The sequence below is a fragment of the Oxyura jamaicensis genome, chromosome 1 (assembly GCF_011077185.1).
Source record: "Oxyura jamaicensis isolate SHBP4307 breed ruddy duck chromosome 1, BPBGC_Ojam_1.0, whole genome shotgun sequence".
NCBI lineage: Eukaryota > Metazoa > Chordata > Aves > Anseriformes > Anatidae > Oxyura > Oxyura jamaicensis.
This window is the reverse complement of record NC_048893.1, coordinates 63,239,634-63,263,653: the sequence shown is the minus strand read 5'-3', so window position 1 is coordinate 63,263,653 and position 24,020 is coordinate 63,239,634. Positions and strand designations below refer to the sequence as shown.

The following is a 24,020-nucleotide window of genomic DNA, read 5'->3' as shown; positions in this document are numbered from 1 at the left end:
TACCTTGGACCATACAAACCAAAAATAAATTCCATATTGCATCGCAAACCTCAGGTTCAAGGATTGTCAGCTGAATACTCAAAAAAATATTCTAGGTTTGCTACTGATAGAAACGGGAAACAGTATCTTTGGATTTAAAAACCTGATAATTTAATAGTTCATGTTAAAGAAAATTATTCCAACAACTTGAAGGGTAAAGCAAATTCAAATCTGTGTGTGATTCTAGTTAGCAGCAAGAAAGAGAGATTTTTCTATAGACAGGGTATATGTTTCTTTGTTTAAGAAGCTCATAGACAGATTTTCAAAAGCAGCTCAAATTACTTTTACAGTAATATTGTCCTTTGTTGAGCTATATAGGAAAACAAGAGCTCAAAAACTTCACATCTAAAAGTTGGGACCTCACTTTCTTATCTGGAGAGATCAAGTACTTTTACATGAAAGCAGCAGCAAACAAACCTCAAAAAACAGGGTAGCCACATGAAGAGGCAAGATGAAACTGACTTAATAATTGTTAGAGTGGTTTCAAGAAGTACAAGTACTGAAAACGAGCAAAAATAGAACCTTCAGCACTGCTTATGAATGAAGCAATAAAAGATCATTCTAAAGAGTTAAGTACAACAAATAAGAAAAACAAGCCAACAATGTAAGAGTAAACAAAAGTAAAACAACCTTGCTGACATTTAACATCTACAAAAATATCTGATTCCCTGCTTCTTGGTTAAGCATTCTGCTGGGATCTCAATCAATGTTTGGAGTGTGCATGACCAATTTTGAAAACAAAGAGAAAGTACAGTACAAAAATTAGAAGTCTTTAAGTGTTCCACAAAGATGAGAAAAGTCAAAAAGAAAGACCATGAAGACTGGGAATAAGGCTGTTCTAGAATTATTAATAACACATATATGGCTAAACTCCATGGCTGAACTTCCATTCCCACATCAAGTTTGCTGTAATGGAACTGACCATAACCTAAACTTTCATGATTTATAGCTACATACTCAAAGAAAAGGCATTGTCCAGGCTTGAGAAATTAATCAATATTAACTATTAATCAATAACTATTAATCAATATTAACTAAACTATTAAAATTACAAGAACTCCACAGAATTGCTAAAGGGTCTAGAAAAAAAAAAAAAAAAAAAAAAAAGCACATTCAGAGCCTAATGCATACATAACAAGATCCAAGAACATCTTATGTACAAATGCAAACACAGAGAAAAAATTATTCCATAAACTAATATATATATATTTATACATCTATTTTCATTGCCCTAGGATTCAAAGTCCTTTAGGAAACCTTTCTAATCTCTCTGTCAGGGTCTACATTTTTTTTTTTTTACCCACATCTCCCTAGTTTCACTGACAAGGTCTACATTTTCTTATCCACAAAGTTATGTGAGATAGTCTGAACTCTGATTATCATTTTCTACAAGTTCCTGAGAAAAATTAAGTACGATATAACAGCATTTCTAATGAAAGTTATACCTACTGAATTCTTCTGAATTTTTCTCAGTAAATTACAGAGAAATAATCGTAATTGCTTCTACTGAGACAACCTTTCATTCATTCATTCATTCACATACTGGTATCAGTCACACTGTACCCAATGCTTCACATCAGTGCAGCTTTCACGTGGTTGGTGTGAAAGGATTGATTTTCCATAACACATGCCTCCTACAAATACTTCAGGCATTTTTTAACAGTGCAGTGGAACCAGAGGCAGCACCTGTACCCACTGAAAGGGAACATTTGCTTTGAATTTTTTTCTTTTTTCTTCAAAACTTTAAATTAAAATTCATCATTCACCATCTTCTCATTAAGTGAACAGACTGAATCACTAACATCCAAAACATAAATTCTAGTTCAGACATCTTGACAAGCTTAGGAATGAGGTTATGTCAAAGATGGGTATTTGACTTAGACGTCTACAATCTTACCTTCTTCTGAAGAACGTTAACTTTGCGTTCCTTCACCTCTAGCATGTCCTTCAGGTCATGGATCTCTCCTGCTTGTGTCCCTTTCTCCTCTGCTATCTCCTGAATCTGCTTTGTCTTCTTATTTAGCATAGTCTCCTTCTCTTCCAGACGTAAGCGTAATGCATCCACCTAGATTCAGACATGCAGAAACGGTTTGTTTAGCAATGAAGGAAAGAACTTTTAAAAAGATAAACTGCTCTTCCAGAAGGAAGTGTGTGCTATCAAATTACAAATAGATAGGAGACAAAACACTGAAAACAATCACGTTTTAATTCTATTATATGACATTAATGCTCCTTCTTGAAGTATCTCAAACCATACTTCAGACATAGCTCAGTCTTACAGGACACAAGTTAGGCACTTTTCCCCCTCAAAGTAGAAGCCAGAAGAATACATTTCTTCTAAGCTGCAGAGGTTCTCTCATGCGTAGGAAAATTGACCCTTTTATTTGAAACATTACTAATGTTCAGAGATTTAAATGTTTACTATTAGTACCAAATAGTCACTTCATATTCCAGGTTTTAATCAAAGTATTAGCTCAGCCTGGAGGTAATGAAAACACAGGTTTGCGTGGCCACTTCAGATCAAAACATGGGAAGAAGGTTACTTTACAAGGGCTAGGAATATTTAGTTTAAATAGTAATGAAACAGTTTAAATATATTTTTTTCTGTATGAAGCAGCTTTATATTAAAGATACAATCAAACAAATGACATGCTACGGGATATTGTGAATGCAATTTGGACACACAAACATACTTAGAGTCTCAATAAGCTTAGAAACACTCTCCGAGAATTCTGTGGTACCCTCAAACTTCAAAACCGCACATTGAGAAGCTTTTGCTTTTCCTTCTACAGTTCTCTTGCACAACTGAAACACAGAGCTCACAAGACAAAAGAAATGGGAGAAGGAATCAGAGCTTCCCGAATATAAATTTGATGAGAAAAAAAAAGGTCACCACAGAGCACAGACTAATCTCAAACACCATTGTAGAATACGAAATCCAACACCAGCAACCTGCTCAAGATAGCAAAAGAAACCCACTGACCCCTATCCACTCAGCATTCAGACAAAGCTCAAATCTGCCAGCTTGGCTTCTAATCTTATTTGACAGTATCAGATTTGGTTCCTGTTAGCTGAAGCCATTACAGGACATCAGTCACACAGAGTAAACAGGGCGATTACTGAATTTCTTGGTCCTTCTGCACAGTGGAGACATGAAGTGAAAAGACAACACAGACAACTCCAGCTAGGGAAAGAGTTTAGGTAGTCACTTGCTTACGGCATTTTGAGCAACATTTAGTTTTAATGAGTTATTCTAATTCCACTTTATTTCAATTTGCTAATGGAAATGTTGCCTCTAAGGCTCTACGTTTACAGTATGTTACGCCCACAAAAGCTGTTGTTATTTTGTCTGATTCTTTTTACACGGAGCAACAAGTCCTTGCCAGAGGGGAAAAGAACTGCCCTGTTCTTCCAATCAGCGCTGCAGTCCTGCTGCCACCTCGATGTCTGGAGCCTTCTCACTTACACATACATTATTAAAAGCACATTCCTAACCTCTCACCCAGCAAGCAGTGCATGGAGTATATTTTGTAGTGATATTACAGTAACAGGTACTACCCAAATGTGATATATGGAATTGACACTGTTTGTAATGAAAAGTTTAGCAGGTGGAGGAGACTTTGCCTTCTTTTAAGAAACAGATTCAGAGATTGATTATGTATGTCCTTCTCTGCATATACCTAATAGTAAAACAAATTGTCATTTTCATTCATATATAAAGGGAAACTGAAAATCTCTCTCACAAGTGTATCTACATACCCTCAACATTTGTGTTACAAAATATTTGAGACACTCCAGATGTCTACTGCAAAGTATTACGTGAACACAGAACATCTGCAAACAGAAATTTATCCACAGAAAGCTTTCCATTTTCTGATTGATTATCCTCTTTGAACTCTATATTAGCTTATGGTTTGGGGTAAATTGCATTCCTGGTTTTATTTGTGTGAGGTCTCTGCCTAGGAAACCACAGAAAACACTTTCAGGAATATTTTCAAAGGCTGGCAGGATACACAGTCATCACCTTAACACTATTCCTGGCAGAACACTGCACTTGTTTATTCATGTCAACTCAGTTTATGTATGGCATCCTCCCACAGTGACAAGAATTGAGGTCTGTGGGAGTCAGGTGATGCCAACTTCAACAGTCAGCTTAAGATTTTCTCTGCACATGGAAACGACTAGGCAAACAGCTACTGAGGTGCTGACGCCCCTTCTCCTGACTTCTGTGTCCTGGATGGTGTTGTCTTAACCCAGACTTAACCCAACTGCTTTCACAGTAATAGTCTGCTATGTCTTTAATTACGCATGGCAAGTAAAATCTTACAGCACAGCTCAGGCAACTGCTAGTTCTTCATATAACAATGTGCTTGCTAACTTGGCGTGCACATACCATCCAATTTCCCAAGAAGCTTTAGTAAAACAAGAACATTTCTGGCTGCCTTCAACACAATAGCCTTCCTAGACAGGCACCTCTTTTCAGCTGCATACCATACATAAGATTTTTCTATTTCTTCCTTGTAAGGAGCATGTATGAAAAATGGTGTTAGGAGCCACAAAATCACAGAATTTCCTGTAGCAGTAAATAATACTCTATGACTGTTCCTAATGGCCATATATAAAGCATGCAGAATTCTAAATTTCCAAGAAAAACTAGAACATTAGTAACTCAAATATTTACCAGAATTAACACAAGAAATTATGTAATATTTAAAATGAATTTATTCTTAAGCCATTTTTTTTTAAATCTTGGGTTTTATAATTAGTCTTAACTTTAAGAAGCAAATAACCAATTTATAGCTTATGGAAATCTCTAAAATTTTCAGAAGTCCACAGACATTTTCAGAAGTGACCAAGGAGCTTGAGACAACAGGACTTAGGTTCCATATATTTTTTCTTATTTTTCCCGTCATCTCTAGTGTGCACCAGCAATCAGGCTATTATTGTGATGCTGGTGGTTTGCACTTGGGTTTATGAAGATGTCAGTGATGCCTAGAAAAAAACATACTTTACTCTGTTCCTGAGACTGAGTGACTCTTCGCATCTGACTGCCATGTGATCAAACCATGGCTGAACCATTCATTTGGATCTGTGAATGAGGCCATGGTCCATTCAGTCGCATCAGAAGGTAGAATCTCCCAAACATTTTATCAAAGGCCTGATTTCTCTCTAATGGCAAAATTCAAAATATTTCTTCGCTGTTGTTCTTACTGCACTATTGGCAGCAAAAGAAACAGAGTATCAATCCTGAAATGTGTTAAGAGCTTGCTCTGACTTCTAACAAGAGCCAGCTACTTTATAAGGCAGATGTTGAAGTAATTCTCTCCTATCTATGTCAGAACTCAGAATACAGAGATAACTGAGAAATGCACAAAGGAAGACATAAAAATATACTTGGTGTGTGAGGTGAAATGTTATTTTTATGCTGCCACGGATAAAAATATATCTATATTATCTATAAAATATATCTATATTATCTATAATATTATAATATATCTATCTAAATATAAAAATATATATAAAGTATCCAAATACCTGAAATGAAAAATGACACTTTTGTGATATTCTACTATTTGATTTGTTTGAAAGACGGTAAACACAAAGCAGTCATCTTACACATCTGTTTCCCTGAGAGCATGGTCAGGAGTTAAATCTTAAAAGCTATGTTTACTGACTGATTTTGCATACTGGGGCAGTTCACAGGACTTGATTCTCATTTTTTGACATTGATAATCATTAAATTACATTTGACTCTTCAACTTGCTATTCCAATTGCAGCAACATTCATTCTGGCATGGCATGTAGAAGTGAATTCTTCATGAACATGCAGCTCCCAGTTATCTGGGCAACTAAGATGACATGAGTACCTCACAGAGCTGAGGCACACACACTGGGCTGAGCCTGTTTGGTTCTTCCTAGGCCTCTAAGCTCAAGGCAGGACTGATGTACTTACTATTTTCAGGGCCTGCTCAGGTCAGAAAACAGTTCCAACTCTTCTTCCACAACCTCTAGTGCATGGTATTAAATAAACACAGTGAACACAGTTCTGTGCACTGAGGAAGTTTGCAGGTGTCTGCATAGGTCTTAATGGGCCTGTGCTAACAAGTCTTGCTGGAGACACCCACCTCCCGTTCATACACACCTCATTAAATGTGATCCACTCCCTAAATGCCTCTGGTTTGGGAGAGTCTACTACTAGAATTCCAAAATGCCAGTAAAAGCCCCCATAAAGTAAGAACTGTAGAGAATTCTGCGTTTTGTTAAGACATTCAGAGCAAATAACGTATGTCCTGAGGACCGAATTCATTTTTCTATTGAATATAAATCTGAATTTACCATCTGGAATAGACCAAGTACAGTACCATGCCAGCATGGGCAGCGTATACACGGAAAGTTCTCACTGATTAATCTAACTTCCCATTGAAGTCACATACCTGCCAGCAATGAACTAAGCTAAAGGGCTCACTGGGACATAATACTAACTTTACATGGAAAAAATCCAAAATAAATACTTACTTTTTGTTTTATTTACAAAAGGATTGTACACTTTTAGAGCTATTTTTAAAGGCTCCTTCAGAAAATCTCTCCAACCAATAGCCCTCAAGATAAACACCCCACAAATAGGACACTGTTCTTTATAGTTCTAGCAATGGCAGGTGTCAGATGCATTTTTGAGACATTTTACTAACATCTTTTCCTCATCTATCTGCAGTTTTCTTTAATAGAAGACTAACTGGCAAAGGCTCATGAAGGTATGCTCTTTTCCCTCAAAATGTTTACTTAAATACAACCTTAAAATACCTTTTCCCTGTAAGTATTTCTGCCAATATATGACAGAGAATGTACCTCTCCTCATCCTCCTAATTTCCTCTAGGTGTCTAAAGAGCAGGTCTAGAGATATTTTAATACTGACTGCTGCTGTCAACAGCTCAGTGAGGCCAAGCAGGATCTCATGCTCCTACCCTGCTGCTAGTGAAAATTATTTTATCGAAAGATACACTTTCAGAAACAGTTGCAACACAGGATGCAACAAACATCTCAACAGTGTACTTTATCAATGCATTTCAATCTTATGCTTGAGGGGATCACTCCTGAAAACAGAAGAAAGGTAATGTGCATGATGATTTAATTGCTGAGCTTTCTGTCAAGTACATCAGCAAGGAAGAAAAAGATGTGATTATATTTCAAAAAGTATAAAAATCTTGGAATTACATAAAAAATATCATGAACATAAATGGCTAATTCTAAATATTCAACTTAATTCTGACACAAGGGAGTACTCTGATTAATCAACAGCACTTTTAATGTGTTCAGTCCATGCCAGATTGCTGCATTTTACTACGGAAAATACACTAGGCTGTATTTGAACTACTCTTCTAGAGAAGTGACATCATTCACAACTCCATAATCCATTTAAGTCTGTCATAGAAGCATCATTCTAAAACACTACTGTTAATGTTTTAATTCCACAGCATCTGCTTACTGAAAGACAAGGACAGGAAGTCAGATAGAAAATCATCCTTCACTGTTAGTGCAGTTATTTCAGTTAAGTTTTAGTTATGGTATCTGGAAGCAAACTATGTGAATAACCTAAAAGCAGAGAGCAGAAAAACTCTATTTTCAGGCACCTTTTATTATTAAAGGTGTTGTCATGTTTCAGAGAAAGTGAGATATGGTTTTGCATTCTAGTGCTATATGAGAAACCCATTTGGAAGAAGCCAGTGATGAATAGACATTATCAGTGATTATATAGTAATATAGCAAATTAGAGAATAGAACATAAGGATATTTTACTGTAAAAAAGAAAAACAAACAACAAACAACAAACTGATGTGGCCTTCAGTTAAAATGACATCAAAATGTTTTGAATAGCTATCATGAGTGTCTATCAAGGGTATATAAAAACATCTTTTTGTTTTTAAATAATTTAAATTATGCACATTTTAGTTGAAGAAATGCATTTACCTCCCATAACAACTGAAATAACGACAATCAATGTTAAGACATGAACTTTAAGAAAATCTACTAAAGCCTTTTAACTTGTTAAAAGTTAATTCGTTCAGGAACTTCATGTAATGAGCAGAAAAGTAGTTCTTTTTACTATATAGAAGGAAAAAGTTAAATGTTTTTCTAGCTTTGCAAGTTTGCCACAATACTCAGTGATTTATTTGTAATACTTTCAAACATTATAATGGATCAAAACCTACTATTTGTATTTTTTAATTGTTTGCTTACCTAACATCTACTTTTAATAACATTTTGAAAAGTAATTTCTATTCTTTTTTATTTATTTATTTTTCCTAAATAAACATATACAAATCTAGGGTACATTCCTGACTAACAAAAAACAATGAAGAAATTTAAAAATAATTTTATGATTGTAAACTAACACATTTTCACAGTTATACCAATGAATACCAATGAACCTAGTTGCAAGTAATAATCTAAACATATCAATATAAAATAAAATAAAAACAAATGAAAAATTAAGGTTTCTAGTTTGTAGAATTAAACCACAACTAAAATGGTCATTTAAATTAACTCACTCTATTTCTATTGCCAACAGGAAACTGGGAAGGAAAGGTTTGTTGTTTTATTTTTTTTTTAACGCACTTAAAAAAAATAAACCAGAGAAGGTTTTGAGTGCATACTTTTCTCTTTTTGTTCCAGAGAATCTTAACAGTTCTCCATCTGCTATCTCCTCAGTCAATCCAAGTTATTTACCCATGTCAAGTTGTCTGTTAATAAAATCAATTTTAAACACAGACCTTCATTTTCAACTTGTGCTTAAAATTTAAAATTGCTGCCTTTGCTTGACCTGGAGATGATCTTTGTGGGGTGTCTTTGCATTTCTTTCCTTATGTCTGTTAAATTTAATACCTAAAGATATTCTCTTTCTAAGACTTGCATCGCTTATTGATGTTATATTATGACTTTTATAGATGCTTTTATTATGACTTTATAAATGTTACTTATGACTTTCACTGTCGTATCTACAATACTACTCTGTTAAAGGAACTATTTCAGCTCTTACATAAACCTGAGAACAATCAGAAAAGCCATCTTAGAACATCAAAGGACATTTGCTGCGTAACTTGATTTCTGCAGATAGTTAAGGCCATGTGCACCCACAGTTACTGAAAAAGTTCAAATAAATTCTCTCACACTCTTCTATTATGAAATCTTTCTACCAGCATTAGCCACAAAATTTCTGCATGCCTATTTCATAGCTCTTAGCTTTTTGCTATTTTAGCAGTAACAACCCAAAGATTTTTTGATGCATGACCGCCATCTTTTGGACTTCTCCTATCACTACAATTTTCCATGCCCTTGTATTGAAATGCTGTCTTCACTCAATATGTCATGCTTGTTTTTCAAGAATGTCCAGTAGTGTATATATTATACTTATTGCTCATTTGATATTTGAATATGCAGTCATCTTACACAACATGGGAATTTACTAAGAATTTGTTATCAGTTTTGAAAATATTATTCCTTTATCTTTGAATATGCTTTGTAAAGCATAAAATCCCATATTTCAAGTGTAAGCACAGGTTCATATGCAAGAGTTCCCATACATGCCGATAGTAGTAGTAAAGCCATAGGAAGTTGTATACTTCCTTTCTTTGATCTCTTTTAGCTGCGAGATCATTGAAAATAAATCCCCCTAGCTCAGGCATTGCAAACTCCACTTCAGCTGTGCCTTGGAAAAATTATTGACAATATGTTAGAGGAGCATACTGTACAAGCGTACATTCATCCACAGGTACATATGTTCACTTACACATACTTTCTTTACCATCAAAGCCCTGGACAAGAGAACCCAAGCATGTAAGTAAAGAAACAATGTGCTCAAAACAAGCAGTATTGCATCATTATGGAATTCTATAACCTAAGCAAGAGGAAGAAAAATAATGCTCTTTATCTCTTGATCTATAGAAAGCCATAAAGTACAGAACTGCCCATTTTACCTCTGTTTGCAGAATGGCAGCTCTTTGCTCTTTAGCTGTAAGAGACTCTTTCAGGACTTCAATATGCTGCTTGCTGTCAGAGAACTGATTTGTGAGGGTCTCCAACTTTGTCTGCAAGGCTAGCAGCTCTGTGTCTTTGCGTGACAGCTCCTGTTTTACCTGACCGATCTGAAAAAGGAAGAAAAGATGTGTAAAGGCAAAAATAATGATCAATCTGTATCATTGCTTCAAAAATAGTGATAAATTCACATAAGTACCAACAAACAGTATTATACCCTAAACTTGTCTCAAATAATTTTAAAGCCTTCAGTTATCTTGAATGGAGAGCCAGCAAAAATTTGTGTCATGAGTAGATGTTACAAGGAGAAAGAGAGGAGAGCAATAATGTTTTTTTAAGAGATGTTCTTTTTTAACAGAGTCAATCTATTCTTAGCCATTCAAAGGACTGACCAAAACCAGTTACTTAGCAGGGATAAGATTTTAATGAAGATGAAGCAAAACTGTAACAGGAATGTACCCTTATCCTGCAGCATCAGAAAAGATGAGATAGCTACAGGTTTCTCTTTAGAAGCATGACATTTGATTTCAAATGTCAAACCATTGAGCTTTTCTATCCTCTCTGTCCATCCATCAATCCAGCCTCATGTTTACAAAGTATGTAAAGATGCCTTTATTTTTCCCACTCTTTAGGAAACTAGGATTTCACTCTTCTAAGAAACAGCTTTAACAGATTTTTTTAGGAAAGATGTTTAAAGCAGATGCAGATATACTTCAAAACAACATAACGATCAGAGGGCTGGAGCACCTCTTCTATCCATAAATGCTGAGAGATCTTGGGCTGTTTAGCCTGTAGAAGGGAAGACTCCAGGGAGACCTCATTGCAGCCTTTCAATACTATAAGAAAGAAGTAGGGAGATTTTTAACTAGGGCCTGTAGTGACAATTTTAAAGTTAGAGAGGGAAGGTTTAGATTAGATATTGGGAAGAAATTCTTCCTTATATGTCCACAGAACGATTTCACTATCCATTTAAACAAGAGGATACAAAAGTATTGATGCTTCCGGGACCACTTCTGCAGAGTAACTGGAACAATACAAACTATTTACTGCTTGTTATGTTTTCTGCAGTATCTAAACAAAAAAGTCTCCTTAAAAACTTCAAACGACATGAACTTTTCAATTGCTAGGTAGCAAGAAATATAGCAAACCTTTCTCAACCCAGTTTGGTCTTTCTTTTTTAAAAGAAATTCTCTTTGGGGTAGGCCATCTTATAAGAGATGCTTACCCTAAATACTTGTATTTTGATGAATTGTTCTCATCTGAACGGAACTACACTCATTTACATTAAAGTTCTGAAGTAGCACCCCAAGGTAATTATATTTAGAAATCCCTGTTTCAGAGAAGTAAGCAAATGCATTACTGCATTTACACACTGCAAATGCATTAAAGCTCTTTTGGAAGAATGCAGTGCAAAGGAAGTTAAGGTAGTAATGGGTTCTCCCACCTCCTTGATGGGACACTATGAACACTCAGCAAATGCACTACCTTCACAGCAAAGGAAGAGCCTAAGTTCATGCTGCTAATATGAAAAAATCAGTTTTAAAAAGTGTTCAGCATCCAATTTCTGCCATTTCCTTGTGAAAGAATGTTAAGAGGGTTCAGCACATGGTTTTGAAAAGTTATAAATTATTTTTATTCCACTAGGGAAAGCAAATCTCTTTGAAAGTCTGGCCCCAGAATGGGTGCTGAATGCTTTTGAAAATCTGTTTCAATAGAGAAAAATAACTAACTGATTAAATGAAACATACCATTAAAAAACAAGCAATAGAACTAATATAAATGTTCAGTTGAAGAGTGATGTTATGGACACCAAAACCACATGAATAAAACGCAGCTACAGGGCTGAGCAGGCTGTTAGTTCTATGGTTATATAAAGTTGTAAAGAAGGTAAGAGAAGAAAAGCTACCCCGAAAGCAAGAGAGCTAGAAAGCCCCAGTGCATGGCCACTGCACACAAAAAATAAATCTTACTGCAGAGACCTCGGCCTGGAGACCAGCCACTCTTTTTTTCAGGTCCTCCCCTTGAACCTCTTTGGCACTTAGCTCTTCCTTCAGTTGCTCTACCTGTCACGACATTGTTATGCTTTAAATACTTATCATTTGCCATCTTCTAGTTAGCCTGTTTCAAACAAGTAACTAAAAGTGACAAAGAACTGAACAGAAGGATCAACATTGGTCACTTATTTTCTCATCTATTCTTCATCAAATCTTCTCAAAACAGAAGTTTTATGTCTCTGTGATTTCACATAGGCTGCCAGACAAATATTTGGTTATGAAACAAAGATGTATGGTTATGGTTATGTTTATATATGTCAAATATAGGGCACTTCACCCAACATTTTTGAAACTGGAATTCATCAGGAAATCAGGACAGGTAAAGAGAGGTTTTGCAGTAAAGAGAAAAAAAAGTTAATTATCAAGATACAGCCACAGATGACTATACAATACAATATTGAAAGAAAACCCAAACAAGTTTTGTGCATTTAAAAAACAGAGCAGGATAGCAGGATATAAAGAATGGAGCTCGTTATGACTCATGAGTGAATAGTTACCAAAAGGGAACAAATTTTCTGCAGGAAAAGTAATGAGCAGACACAGTAGACAGAATAGACCCAGAAATTAATCAAGTAGCTGAACAGAAAGATCTGTAAGAACACACAGGGAGAGGAGAAGGAAAAATAAGTGTTGCTAATAAGGGAAGAAGAAAGGAAGGAAAGAATAAAGAAATGAAAAAGAATAAGGAAATTTTAAAAAAAAGGATAGAAAGAAGAAAAGCATCTCCTCCATTCCTGATTTGGAAGAGGGTATCCTTCAGTTCCTAGAAGCAAAACAGTAGGATAAAGAAGGAAAGTATAAAAGAATAAATGCGGTTATCTTGAGGTAAATCAGTGAGCTGATGTGAGGGAACTGGAAGAAACATATACTTACTATATGTTTATTCTTTAGGGCAAGTAACAATTTTCCAAGAAACTTCCTCCAGCATTCTTTATAAAAGACAAGTAACTTAAAGCATGATAAATGCAGTAGGTTAGAACTGTTCAGGACCTAGCAATATTCAACCTCTGTTCCAGAGATTTGTGCACTGCTTTTAAGGAGCATGCACAAGTTACTAAGAAAAGCAGGACTGCTGACAATATACCTAAATTTACCATGCAAGGGAGCCTGAATCTTTATTAGAAGACGTTAGGGTTCCCTGCCTAGAAGACTGAGAAACACTTTTTGAGAGAAACAAAGAAGCAATTTATATTTGTCTATAGTACAATTTTGGCTATACACTGACATTGCAGTGTTCATCTTTATGTCTGAGGACCAACATATCTCACTGTTGTATTTGTCCTGAGGCATAAATATTCCCAAGTGCATAAATTAGGAGTGGCATGACCACTGTTGTAGAATCTACTCATGTTCTGACTACTAGAAGAAGAGCGTAATGGAAAACTGTTATACTGACAGTTCATGTTCTTTTTAGCCTTTGCATAATAAAACATAATTTATTCAACAGGTAACAAAAAAAACTTTTTTTTTTTACTCTCAAAAGACTACATTTCAGAAGACTATAGACAAAATAAAACCTGAGACTATAATGGATTATCAATGGTCTAAAGATAACCACAAATAAAAGAACTGAAACAAATAACTGAAAAAAATAACTGAAATAAAAGAACTATCATAATGCTATTTTGAAATTTGTTTTTAAAATTCTCTTTATTATTTTAAAGGTATTTTATTGGCTTAGGACAGAATACAAATAAACTCTGACTATTTGCCAGCACTTGAATGGGAATCATGATCACAGGTACTTTCCTTAGCTAGGATTTATTCTGTTTCTTAAGGCTCATTTTATCTTACTACTGTCACAGTTTTCTCAATACCTTATTTTTCATGAATTTGGAATGACTACGGTACACCTCCATTTGCTTCATTTCCTCTTCACGCTCCTCTGTACTTAGAGCTCCATTTGACTTCAACATCTGAATCTCTTCTTCCAAATCCCGGAGGCCACGCTCCATGGAAGAAATTTTTGAATCCTGAAAAGGATTAGAAGAGACACATAGTGGCATACTGCTAGATGATTTGGTAATATACCTTAAAAGTAAAATATGAAATAATTTGTTGGACATGTACCCACCCTTGAAATCTTGTCCCTATGTTTTTACATAAACAAATTTATACCTCCTTGCATAGCATCTGCCTGAGTACTCAAATACTCATTTTCAGCTTTTTTATACCTCTCAAGGCAAACAAGGATTTAGTACTGAGAGGAAACATGGCTAGGGGCTTGGACACACTATACATAAAATAAATAAAAGACTATGAAAAAAGGTTGCCTTGTAATGCTAAGCCAGCATAAAACAGAGAAATTTAATTCTAACTGAATGAGCAGCGTAACATGGCTGCAAGAATGGGAAAAAAAAAGACAGAGAGAGAGAGAGAGAGAGAGAGAGAGAGAGAGAGAGAAGAAAAACAGAAGGTTTGTGTTAATAGTAATTTGTGTCGGGTCATAAATGGAGAATATAAAAAGCACCATAAGCAAGGAAGAGGTACAACAATCATTTTTGTGTTTATAAAGCAGTAAAGGATGTTCATGCATTCTGATTCATATACACAGCATATAAAACATTTCCATCATTTAAAAATATACACCTGGAACAATGAGAAAGCCTATCTACTATTATCTTCATGGTTCTACAGAATGAACAGAGGTTTTCAGTTTACTTCATTTACTGTTTCTTTAGAAGTCTTACGTGTTAGGAACAGCAAAACCTGATTCATACAGCACACAGAGTTGCATGCATATTTTCTATTACATGCATATGCCCTTATGAAATGCAATCTGTTAGAGCAGCCTTTTTTTAAAAACTCATTGTCTTCAAAATATTTTGTCTTTCCTGAAATACAAGATTTCAAACTACCCTCCATTATTATATAGACCAATCCTTCATTTTTTTTGTGTGTGATAATCAAAGCACAGCTGAATAAAAGCTTAAAAGACCTTCATACATATATTTTTTATTCATAAGATAAGATTGTTCTAAAGGACCATTTTGAAGATGTAGTCTGATTCCCTGCTTAATTTTTGATGCTCAAGTTAAAATTGGGAAAGCGGACTTTTGCTACAAAAAATTACTGAGGTATCAAGGTAAAGTTCTACATTGTAATTTATAACAGTATCTTAATTTCAGCCCTCATATAATTTCCAAGAAATACCTGTGTTTCTCTTTTGATAATAAGACTGCTTATTGTTACCAGATGGTAAATTAGTTCTCATTGCTATGAACCATAAAAAAGACTAATAAAAGAATGACAGTAAAAGAAAGGCTTTGAAAGCACAAAGATGGGAAATGACTACGGAAAACACTGAGATGGAATGGACTGAGTTGGAAGGGAAAAAAGGAAGGAAACCAAAATAATAAGGTTCAGACAAAGAAGGAGGGAGAAAGAGAGGAAAAATCATCCAGAAAAGCTGCATTTAAGATGGCATACAGACATCTTTCTAGCTGTATGACCCATTCTTTAAGTGGATTTTGAGGTTGCAAATTGCTAATACATGGAAGGCGAAGCATTGACATTTCAAAGGTTGATAGTGTAAAAAGAAAGTAAACCACATCATCACAAAGAACCACTAATACATCACACTCATCTTTGCAATACAATGGACTCTTAGTTAACTGAAAGAAATCTCTATATGCTGTTGTAGGCAGGCAGTAAGCAGTTTTCATTGTGTCATGAAACAGTTATGTGTCTTCCCTGATCAGTAATATAAAATAAAATAATAAGAAATAAATATATTTCTTTTAAATTAAATTCTTAAATTAAATTCTGTAAGAAGACTTACAAAATAGTATGGTATTTGATACAGTCAGTTTTCCTATGAAAACCTGTTTTACAAAGCATATGCTCTCCTACTGGCTATACGCAACCATTTACCTTCATCTCAATAACAGTTTGCAGAGCCTTTGTCTTGGCCGAGTCAGGAGCATTTTCAAATCGTCGATGTATCTCCTGTGTCAGCGGAAAACAAAGCAAGAGTTAGCCTAAAGGCATTTTGACCCATTTATCAAATACAAACAAAATTACTACAGCCTTCTCTTTCTAATTCATAGCATAATTCAACACTGCTTTCTGATGTTACCAGTTCCTTTATTTTGTTTTATGATCTTTCATATGAAAGAAAGGATACACAAATGTTCATTCAACAGAATCACCATCTCAGTTGAAAAGGCACAACAGTACTTACCATGTACTTACTGAAAATAAACTGCTAAAAAGGCAGATGAATCCACCAAAAGAAAACTATAATCTACCTGGCAAGCTAATCTAAACGGATACTATTTTCACATGGAAGTGTCTACATCATTTATTTGACTAGATGCTTACTGAAAACAATAATGCTGTGGTTTCTGTTTCAACAAGCAATAGGGTGCAGCTATGTTGATAAGCCTTTTTCAATTTTTTTACTCCAGAGTAGCAGTGCTTAATGATGTAGGATGAAAATCTTTCTCCACTGGGGCTAGAATGCAGCCAGAAGTACATGACTGGCTATCACATTGCTCTAAAGTCTGGAGTTTGCAAAGAGGAGGATACAAATGTCCACGTGATACTTCTGTTGATACGAATTCACAGAACCAGTATGCTTCAGAGAGCTCTCTGTGAAATAAAGTGACAGAAAGCAGAAATAGCTTGTTCTCCCATATATAGTAGGTAGATGTTTCAAACCAACAAATGGAAATATAAGAGAAACATATTCCACTTTTTCATTATTTGTGTTAAAATAATATTGTCCTTAAAACAAACACTACTATTAAATGTAGGCATGTGAATACATTTAGGATGTTAATATTATATGACATAAAAGTACTTTGGTGCCCAAAGGCACCAAAGGTTATGAACTGCGATATCAGTTAACCTAACAATCTGAGTACACACACGTAGTTTAGATTTCAGGATTGAAAAGTTGCTTCTACTCAGGTTTTTTTCCTAACGTCAAAACATATGTATGGGCAAAAAGGAGTAATTCTGAAAATGATTCTTCACCATTCTGAGCTTTGATAAATAAAAAAGCTGAAAAGTATCCTATTCAGAATAGCATGAACTTTCACTAAATGCAGAAAGTTATGTCCCCAGCTGTTCCTGTCACATCAGCTGTACAAGCATCCAAGGACTGTTATTGTAGAAGAAAATGAAAAAGCTTGATAATAGAAAAGAAAAGCAAACAAATTCCTGTGAACTTTTGGAAACTGAGATAATGAAAGATAAAGAGGTCAAAAACGAATATGTCAGAAATTTATTTTGAACAATATATTGTTTTTATTTTAGTGGTGCATTTATGTACTAGATCATTTCCAGTTGTGCAGAGACATGGTCTCTGACCTTAGACCATACAAGCAACCTACTACGGAAATGCAGTAGATGAAACACCCAGTACAAGAACAGCATGTCATTAAAGGGATGCTGGCACAACAGCGTCTGCTTTTGACATTGCACAGCATTTTCCCAAATAGAAAATTATTTTAAGCTTTTTCTTTAGAAAGGCTGTCTTTCCACTGTCTGAAATGATGCTTTGCACAACAGCAAACTAAGTGTCCTACTTCTATCATCTTAAATAGCTTCACTGTAATTTAGGTGAATTATAACCTGCAGAAAAACAACACCTCCCACTTCTCAAGTGCATAGTAAGGACTTGATTTTGGCAACCTGCCTATGATTCTGAGAAGACTGAAAATAGGGCTGCAGTCACACTGAACCTCCCTATAACACAAATTTAAGTACGGCTGCTGGAGGAACATCATGCAGAAACATCCTTCTTAACATTGAAATGTAAGTTATGCACTTATCCATGTGGCAGAAAGGAGAAAGCTTAGTATCTCTCTGACATATTCAGATTATATTCTGGACACACGCCACATAGAAGCTTGAAAATTAGCACTTTCATCTTCAAAACAGGACTCTGCACAATAATTAAAGTGCAGGGCCACATGTAAATATCAGGATCAGAAAAATACAAAACTAATCCTTTTTTCTTGTGACTTATCCATTCTGATCAAGTAATAAAACATCCTTCATTTCTTCTACCTTCATGCAGAAAGAACTTTCATATCTAACTGATACTATTCCATAACAGATTGATAAGATTCAACATCATCTAACCTTTGAATCAAACTTAAATTATAATAAGGGAATTTTCACTTCAGCATTTCATCACTACCAATTTTTAATTAAAAATATTTTCCTTTTATTCAGACAAGATATAAACTAAAGGTTTGTGTCTTATTACCTTGCATTTGCAAAGTAGGTCTGCAGGTAGTACTGTATCCATGTGAGAAATAATACCATAACTTTCCATCTAGCATAACTACATAGAACAGCTATCAAATATACTAGGAACATTAAATATGTGAAGGATATCTGTGATAATGTAATTTTAATGCACCCTAAAATATCTGAAGGATGACAAATTCTAAATGTGTTTAGGTTTTTAGTTTTTGTTTTTCCTGATCAAGAAATGCATAAACGATTGGAAATTAGAGATGATAGTTTCAAAACTGAGGGAGTCCTCAATACTGAGCAGTATCAGCACTACGTCTAAAAAATATTAGCAACTTATACACGTGCACATAATGGTGAAGGGAGGAATTTATTCAGAACCTTTTCTTCCTAAATATCCTGGCCGTATCACTCATTGCTACTCCCTCAGTTACTCCCACATCTGATTTTGCAAGGAATTTGTCAGAAACATGAAAGTGTACTTTAAGTGATGACATTTTTAGGGAAGTAGTCTTCATGCTTAAAAATACAGCAACTTATCTTTCAGTAGTACCATGAGATAAGCACTTTCCAAATGCAGAAAAGGACATGCCTTCTATTTCCTGCAGAACCCACCTAATCAGACAACATATATCACGTGGAGAATGAAGGAGAAAAATATTGAAGCAGGTGCTCTTCCATACATTAAATTGTTTCCAAAAAAAAAAAAAGCCACAATTTATATAATGTACAATTAAAAACACAGCTGAAAACTCAGGAAAACCTTTTTTTAATTTTAAATCTTTCTTTAATCTTAACTGGCCTAACCATGACTTTATGTGGTCAAATACGATCTTCTGTGCAGCATGATCTTTGCATCATTCAGCAGACTGGATAGTTATCTAATGTTTGTTTTTATTCTCCAACACATAGTCCAGGCCTCACTGAGAGAACATTATACCTCTTGCACTTAAAGTTTAGTTTCCCAGATGGCTTCTGTCAATCTTTCACATCTAAATTTTTGAAAGAATTTAGCACTCTGGTTTCTATTATAATAAAATGCAAATATTATAAACCAGAAGAAAATTTCAGGAATGTAGTTCAGTATCGGCATAAACTATCATTGTTACTTTTAGAAGCTATTTAATGTACCAAATGGATCTATAATTGTATTGGAGGGCAAATTGTACCTGACTAACCTGATTTTCCTCTACAATGAGATGACTGGCCTCATGGAAAAGCAGTGATCAGTGGGTATTGCATATCCTGAACTACTGAGGCCTTTGAAATTGTCTCCAAACATCCTTGTAGCCAAATTGGTGACATACAGACTGGATAAGTGGTTTATAAGGTAGGTGGGGAATTATCTGGACTGTCAGGCTCAAACTGTGGTTGGTGGACAGCAATATAATGTCCAATGGGTGGCTGTTTACTACTGCTAATCCTTGGGGTTTGATACTATGGCTGATACTGTACAGTGCCTTTATTAACAATCCAGGTTATGGGATAGATTGCACTCTCTGCAGGTTTCCAGAGTATATGCAATTTGGGGAAGACATGAACTAGAGCAGTGTGCTCTTGCTGGAAGGAAGAATAGAAAAAAAGACAACTGTATCCTGGGCTGTATTAGCAAGAGTATAGACACCACTAAGAGGGAAGCGGTTATTTCACTCTATCTGGCTCTTGTGAGACCACTCCTGGAGTACTGGGCCCAACTTTGGCCTCCCTAGCATTAGGAAGACATTGAAAAGCTGAAGAGTCCAACAGACAGCCATCAAGATGGATAGGATCTGGAACATATGATGTAAGAAGAGAGGATGAGAGAATTGGGTTGCTTCAGCTGAAAAGGCTTAGGGGTGAAGCTTGTTGATGAGCTATCTAAGACACTGTAGGGAAGATGAAGACAAATTCTTTACAGAAGTGCACAATGGAAGGATGAGAGTCAACAGCAAAAGATGTAGCTGTAAATTTTGACTTACAATATGTGAAAAATTCTATTTGGAGAGTAATGACATGCTGGAATAGGACTCAGAGAGGTGGTAGAATCCCCATCACCGGAGAGTCCCAAACTGAGCAGGAGGTTGCATGAAATGACTCGACAGAATACAATTATCTCTACTAATTGGGACCAGACAGTGACTGAGGAGTATCACAATTATTTAGGTTCAGGTTTTCTATGAGTATTTTTGAAGAAGTGCTCAAGCCTAGTAATTTGGCCTATATTTCAACAACACATAAAACTGAACTGAAAAAAGAATGTGCAATAAAGTCCTCTATATGTGCAATAAAAAGTCCTCTATAACTTATCTCATTAGTATTAGAGTTTTGCTACTGAAAAAATACAGTAATAGAAGTTTGGAACCAATAATCATAATAGTTTCTCCAGAAATTACTTTTGTATGTCTCATTTCCTGTATTTGTGAACACAATCAATGTAATTCCCTGAAAGATAAATTATTCATATTAGTAATGAGCACAACTTTGAATCATGTGCTGGAAATTCAACACAAATCAATAATGGAGGGTGACAGTTGCTTTGAAGCTCAGATACTCCTAGCTAAAGAAATTCATCTTCATGTTTTGCAATTTGATGAATACATTCAGCCAGTGATTTCAAAATCCAAACAAGAACTCCGATACTAGCACACACAAAATTCTTTTACAAAGGTATCACTTAAAGTGAAAACTAGAACACAGCTTCCTGTTCATCTCAATGTTCGAATCAGCAGAAAACAAATGCAAAATCCTCCAAAACTTCAGCAGTAGCTTAAAAGCAGGAGACAAAGATGAGACAGACCAATTCAGACCATCCTACTAGTTTTAAGTCATTGTGTTGAAGTCTGGCTACAGAAGTATAAATTCAAAAAGAAAAGTTGGTTAAAAATTAAAATACTATTAATTTATAACTTCATTTACATATGTGCTATTCAATCTTTTCTTCTCTCCTATTTAGAGAGTAATAAACCTATGTTTTCTAATTGTTTCTTAAATTAGCTTCCAAATTGTTAATGGTATTTTCAAATTTTACTTTTATACTTTCCTGTACCGCGACATTTCACACTTACAGAAACAAAGTTCCAGCAGTATCAGCTCTACTGAAGAAAGGTGTAGGATAATGTAAACACTTCTAAAGAAAGTATACCTGAAGCTGTCTTTTGTTAACAAATACAATCTTATAAAACATATTGTCAAGCAAAACCTTTGAATATAATGAAATATCAACAGACATTAAAGCTTAATTATTTTACTTATAAGCCCCAGCCATGTTTCTGCCCTGGGAATTGTTTCGGATGGTTTTAAAAATGTCACCTAAGGGAGCCAGACGTGCTGAAGTTAGAAATTTAGTTAGAAATTTTGCCTTTTGTAAATAAGTAAAAAAAAAAAAAAAAAATGAAGCTTCAGTAGCTCATTCATAGAGCAATAAATTATTTGAAATAAGTGTATAACACAGTAAATACAAGATTTAAATTGAAATTTTTGTGGATTGTTTCACATTGATGAGATCATAACTATTATATATTTCTATTCACTTAATTCCTGTCCATTATTAAATAATTACCTAATCTCCAAAAAATCAGAAATTTGCTCTGTAAGAACTGGAAGGTGTTTATGATTTCTTTGTAGTCTGGAAAGACATGAAACAAGTAATTTTTAACCCTGATTTTTCAACCTATTTTTTGAGGTTGAAAACTAGTTCTGAGATGAAATATCATGCAACCAACCCCTAAACCAAGGAAGGATAAAAATAATTACTTTAAAAATATTTAACCATCATTCTTTTATAAAGGTCACATAACACATTCCAAACTATAACAGGATCAAGTAAAAGCATGCATAATTTGTTCTTTGTACATTTTGCTCTCAAGTTGCAATAGCCCAAATTCGTGACTTTTGTTCTACAAAATTTCAATACGCTTGAAAACTAAAGAAATCCAGTGATTCTATCCTACACACGAACTATTTAAATTATCTTCATTTAAATAATTTCTCCCTGCTATCCTTGGCTAGCAGCAGAACAGCAGCAGAACAAAGCAGGAACTTCATTTTTTAAATCATTAGAAAGGTGTCCTGTACTACAATGGTATGAGAGTTCCAGTTTCTGAACCAGGCTATACACTACTGCAAACCTCTCTCTAGAAGTGTGTCTTATTTCTGTTGCAAAATCTTGGAATAGGACAAAAGCGTTCTTTGAGATAACTCTAATTGCTCTAATTAAAATTGCTAAATCCTTCTCTAAGCCTGGAGCAGAAAAGGGTAAGAATTTTAACACATGCATGGAAAAAGAACTTCTTTGCACAACTTGTCACAGTTAATTAAAATCTGCTCAGATAAGGCAAACAACCTTTCTTTTCACAGGGCATTTTAAAATGGCAAAATCACTGTTCAGCAGTCCTCAGATGGTACATTTACCCAGCACAGCCTACCTACCCTTCTCACTGAGCTCTGTGCTCCTCCTTTTAAGCTGTCACTGCATCAAATTAGATAATTTAAAGCTAAGCCAACTACATCTGTATTACAGCATAGTGCGTCTGCTCTCTGCTGTGCCAGAAATATACTCTAAGTGGAGACACTGGAATGAGGGCTCACAGAAATGTTGTGTTACTTCCTATAATAAAGTAAGCGCTGTTTGATTCGAGAAAGCTACAAATACAGATCAGTCCATGTAATAATGCCATACTAGATTACCGTAAAACAGTTCTCACAAAGTGGACGTTGTGGGGTTGCCATTTCAATGCACTCTGAAGATGAAAACAAATAATAGCTTTTTCTGCCATAACCTCTATCCTTAAGCCCATTTTAAATGGCTGCCACTATGAATGATCCATTTCAGTGACTTCTTTACATACAAAAACACCCTTTACTGGTTAAATACTGTATCCTTATCTCCTTAATTTAGTTTTGCACTTGGTAGTATTAAAAATGCATCATTTGAATGGACCCAATTATTTTAAAAAATCAAAATGTCATTCAACTAAACCTGTAATTTACTAACAAACAGTTTTTGTGATGCAAAATGCAAAGCTACAGCTGGTTCCTCTTTCCTTGTTCCATACCACACTATTATGCAAATCTTGAATCTAGAACTGACACAGGAAGAAACCTTCTAGGAATATTGCTTCCGTTCTCTTTTGGAATAGAAGGTGATAGCCAGCCATCTGTCCAAGAGCTGGATTCACAGTTTTCTTTCCTATATTTTTATGTCTAGTTTTTGTCAATTAATTCAAACGGCTGTTTTCCTTCATTATTATGAAATACATCAGCACTCTGACTACTACACTGGCATCTCAATGAACGCCTCACCCCACATTCAATGCCTGCTTGGCCTCAAAGTTTGCACCAACCACTCCCTCTCCCAGGAGAACACTAAGGCTACAAGACCACCATTTACCTTAAATAGAGAGTTGCTTCTGACCTCTTGTTGAAGGTGTTAACAACAACAGCCTCATACAATCTCTGCCACAACTCATTTGCAGGACTTACATACCCTTCACTGTGAGGACATGTTAGAACTTTTATGCAGGAAGAAGGACTAGCACTGTGCCTGACTTCTGTTGCACCTTCTCAGGAAAAGCCAATGGTCAGGGCTATGTATGTTATCAGGACTCTCAGTGCATGTTATATGAGGCACTATGGGATTAAAGGCTTCAGAGGAGTAACAGATAGATACCACTGAGCACACTGGCCAATGAAAAGAGAATACATTTGGGA

The 24,020-nt window shown here is 35.2% G+C and overlaps 1 protein-coding gene across 12 annotated transcripts in view; it reads right to left on the bottom strand.

Annotated features, from left to right (window-relative positions):
* Positions 1-24,020, bottom strand: part of ERC1 (ELKS/RAB6-interacting/CAST family member 1) — a 294,248-nt gene that overhangs the window by 198,077 nt on the left and 72,151 nt on the right. For 8 of the 12 annotated variants that reach the window (XM_035345700.1, XM_035345691.1, XM_035345735.1 and 5 more), the window contains exons 4-8: positions 15,996-16,070; positions 13,940-14,095; positions 12,048-12,131; positions 10,011-10,178; positions 1,937-2,104 (exon numbers count right to left, since the gene is read on the bottom strand). In XM_035345700.1, coding sequence (XP_035201591.1) covers positions 1,937-2,104; positions 10,011-10,178; positions 12,048-12,131; positions 13,940-14,095; positions 15,996-16,070 — 651 coding nt within the window. The remainder of the gene's footprint in view (positions 1-1,936; positions 2,105-10,010; positions 10,179-12,047; positions 12,132-13,939; positions 14,096-15,995; positions 16,071-24,020) is intronic. The other 4 variants (XM_035345711.1, XM_035345744.1, XM_035345761.1 and 1 more) reach the window with 1 other exon arrangement.